This window comes from Priapulus caudatus, unplaced genomic scaffold (genome assembly GCF_000485595.1).
Source record: "Priapulus caudatus unplaced genomic scaffold, Priapulus_caudatus-5.0.1 Scaffold475, whole genome shotgun sequence".
Lineage (NCBI taxonomy): Eukaryota > Metazoa > Priapulida > Priapulimorpha > Priapulimorphida > Priapulidae > Priapulus > Priapulus caudatus.
The window spans coordinates 222,604-224,927 of record NW_014577536.1 but is presented as its reverse complement, the minus strand read 5'-3'; the positions used below and the strand labels follow the sequence as shown (position 1 = coordinate 224,927).

At 49.0% G+C, this 2,324-nt stretch overlaps 1 protein-coding gene across 1 annotated transcript; it reads left to right on the top strand.

Annotated features, from left to right (window-relative positions):
* Window positions 1-1,631: 1,631 nt before the first annotated feature.
* On the top strand, window positions 1,632-2,324 carry LOC106810811. Its single transcript, XM_014814264.1, has one exon. It carries the CDS (start codon window positions 1,632-1,634, stop codon window positions 2,322-2,324), a length of 693 nt encoding a protein of 230 aa, XP_014669750.1.

Genomic DNA, 2,324 nt, shown 5'->3' with positions numbered 1-2,324 from the left:
AATGTCCCTGACAACCCTAGAGAAGGCTGACAGCGAAACGCGAGTTACTATCGTCAGTTTAGAAGTTCACGAAGTAGGAGGAAAGCATATCGTAGACTTGCCGAGTGTCTTCACAAGGCCCGTGTTGCCCATCGATCTGGACAACATGGCGAAGCCAGAAGACATCCAAAGGTGGAGGCATCTCAAAGACATAGAATTGCCTCAAGTCGACGCCGAGAAGGTTATGCTGTTGATTGGTCAAGACAGCTCCGAGGCCCTTCTCCCAAGAGAAATTCGTAAAGGGAAAAAAGGGCGAGCCCTACGCTACTAGAACCTTGCTTGGTTGGACCCTAAATGGTCCGCTAGGGGGCGCTCGCAGACACAAAGTTACTGTGAGCTATGCCCAAACTAATCATCTAGATCGGCAACTGGAGCAATTCTGGAAGATCGAAGGCGGTGAATCCATGATAGATGACAAGTTGGCTCCATCATACAATGACAGAAAGGCGGTTTCCATTTGGGAAGAATCGCTTGTTCAACATGATGATCGCCATTACAAGAACAGAATTCCATTCAAAGCAAGGCCACCATCTCTATCATATGACCGCTATATAGCCGAGCAGAGACTGAAGACGCTCCAGAGGAAGTTGAGCCGCAACCCAGAGCTTCATCGTGCCTACACAACCTTCGTGGAGGAGTTGATCAACAAGGGTTATGCCGAGAAGGTCGATAAAGCCAGTGATGATGGTACGAAAGGGAGAATCTGGTTCCTGCCACATCACTCAGTATTTCACCCAAAGAAGCCAGAGAAAGTGAGGATTGTGTTGGACTGTGTCGCTGAGTATCGGGGCACTTCCCTCAATGACCAAGTGTTACAGGGGCCGGACCTCTCCAATAGCTTACTGGGTGTGCTACTTCGTTTTCGCCAAGAACCAGTTGCAGTGATGGCCGACATAGAGGCAATGTTCCATCGATTGAGAGTCACGCTAGAAGATCGAGATGTCCTGCGATTCCTGTGGTGGCCTGGTGGGGACTTACAACAGGAACCAGCTGTGTATAACATGACGGTTCATCTCTTCGGAGGTACCTGGAGTCGCAGTTGCTGTAACTTCGTTCTACAGCACACTGCCACAGTGAACTAGCCAGGGTGTGATCCAGACACCACAGAAACAATCATAAAAAACTTCTATGTAGACGACTGCCTGAAGTCACTGCCTGATGTCGAATCTACAATAAAATTGGTTGGGCAGCTCAGAGAGCTGGTAGCCACTGGTGGATTCAAGCTGACAAAATGGATCAGCAATGACCGAGATGTGTTGGCGTGCATCCCTGAAGAGGATAGAGCCAAAGAAGTTAAGGGATTGGATCTTAACCATGAAGCCCTACCTGTCGAGAGAGCCCTTGGTGTGTATTGGGATATAAAGTAAGACAGTTTCTGTTTCAAGATCACACCCAAGGACAAGCCGCTGACGAGACGAGGACTGCTAAGTGTGGTCAGTTCAGTATACGACCCACTAGACTTTGCGAGTCCATACACCTTGAAGGCGAAGATGATCATCCAAGACTTGAGTCGTCAGAAACTTGGCTGAGATGAGAAATTGCCAGACGGAGAGTTAGACAGATGGCTGAATTGGAGAGATGACCTCCCGAAGATGGAGAACCTCAAGGCTCCCAGATGTGTGAAACCACTGGCAATGGAGAAGATAGCTGAATGCCGCATTCACTATCTCTCTGATGCTTCTCAAGCAGCATATGGTGTGACCGCTTACCCGAGAGTGGTAGACATGAAGGGCAAGATACAGTGTCACCTTCTACTGGCCAAGTCCCGTCTTGCTCCCATCAAGTCAGTGCCCATACCCAGATTAGAACTGACAGTAGCAACACTCTCCATCAAATTAGACAACATGATTCGCCGAGATCTTGAGCTGCCAGTTGGAGAATCAGTGTTCTGGACTGACAGCATGACAGTCCTGAAGTACATCAACAATGATAACAAACGTTATCAGACATTCGTTGCCAACAAGGTTGCTACCATTCGAGATGGGTCGACACCGTCACAGTGGAGTTACGTAGACACAAAGTCTAACCCGGCCGATGAGGCATCCAGGGGTTTGTCAGCTAATGAACTGCTAGACGACCATAGATGGCTACATGGACCCGAGTTCCTAAAGAGGGAAGAAGCTGAATTGCCTGCAACGCCAGCGTTGCACATGAAGGTACCAGATAACGACTCGGAAGTCAAGAAGGTGCAGACCTGCTTAGCGCAAATGGGCCAAGTGATCTCAGTGATCGATAGGCTGTTGGAGAGAGGTTCTTCTTGGCATCGCTTGAAGGATGTTGCCTGA

Coding starts and splice junctions, on each gene's coding strand:
- LOC106810811 (XM_014814264.1), top strand. CDS start 1,632: ATGGAGAACCTCAAGGCTCCCAGATGTGTGAAACCACTGGCAATGGAG.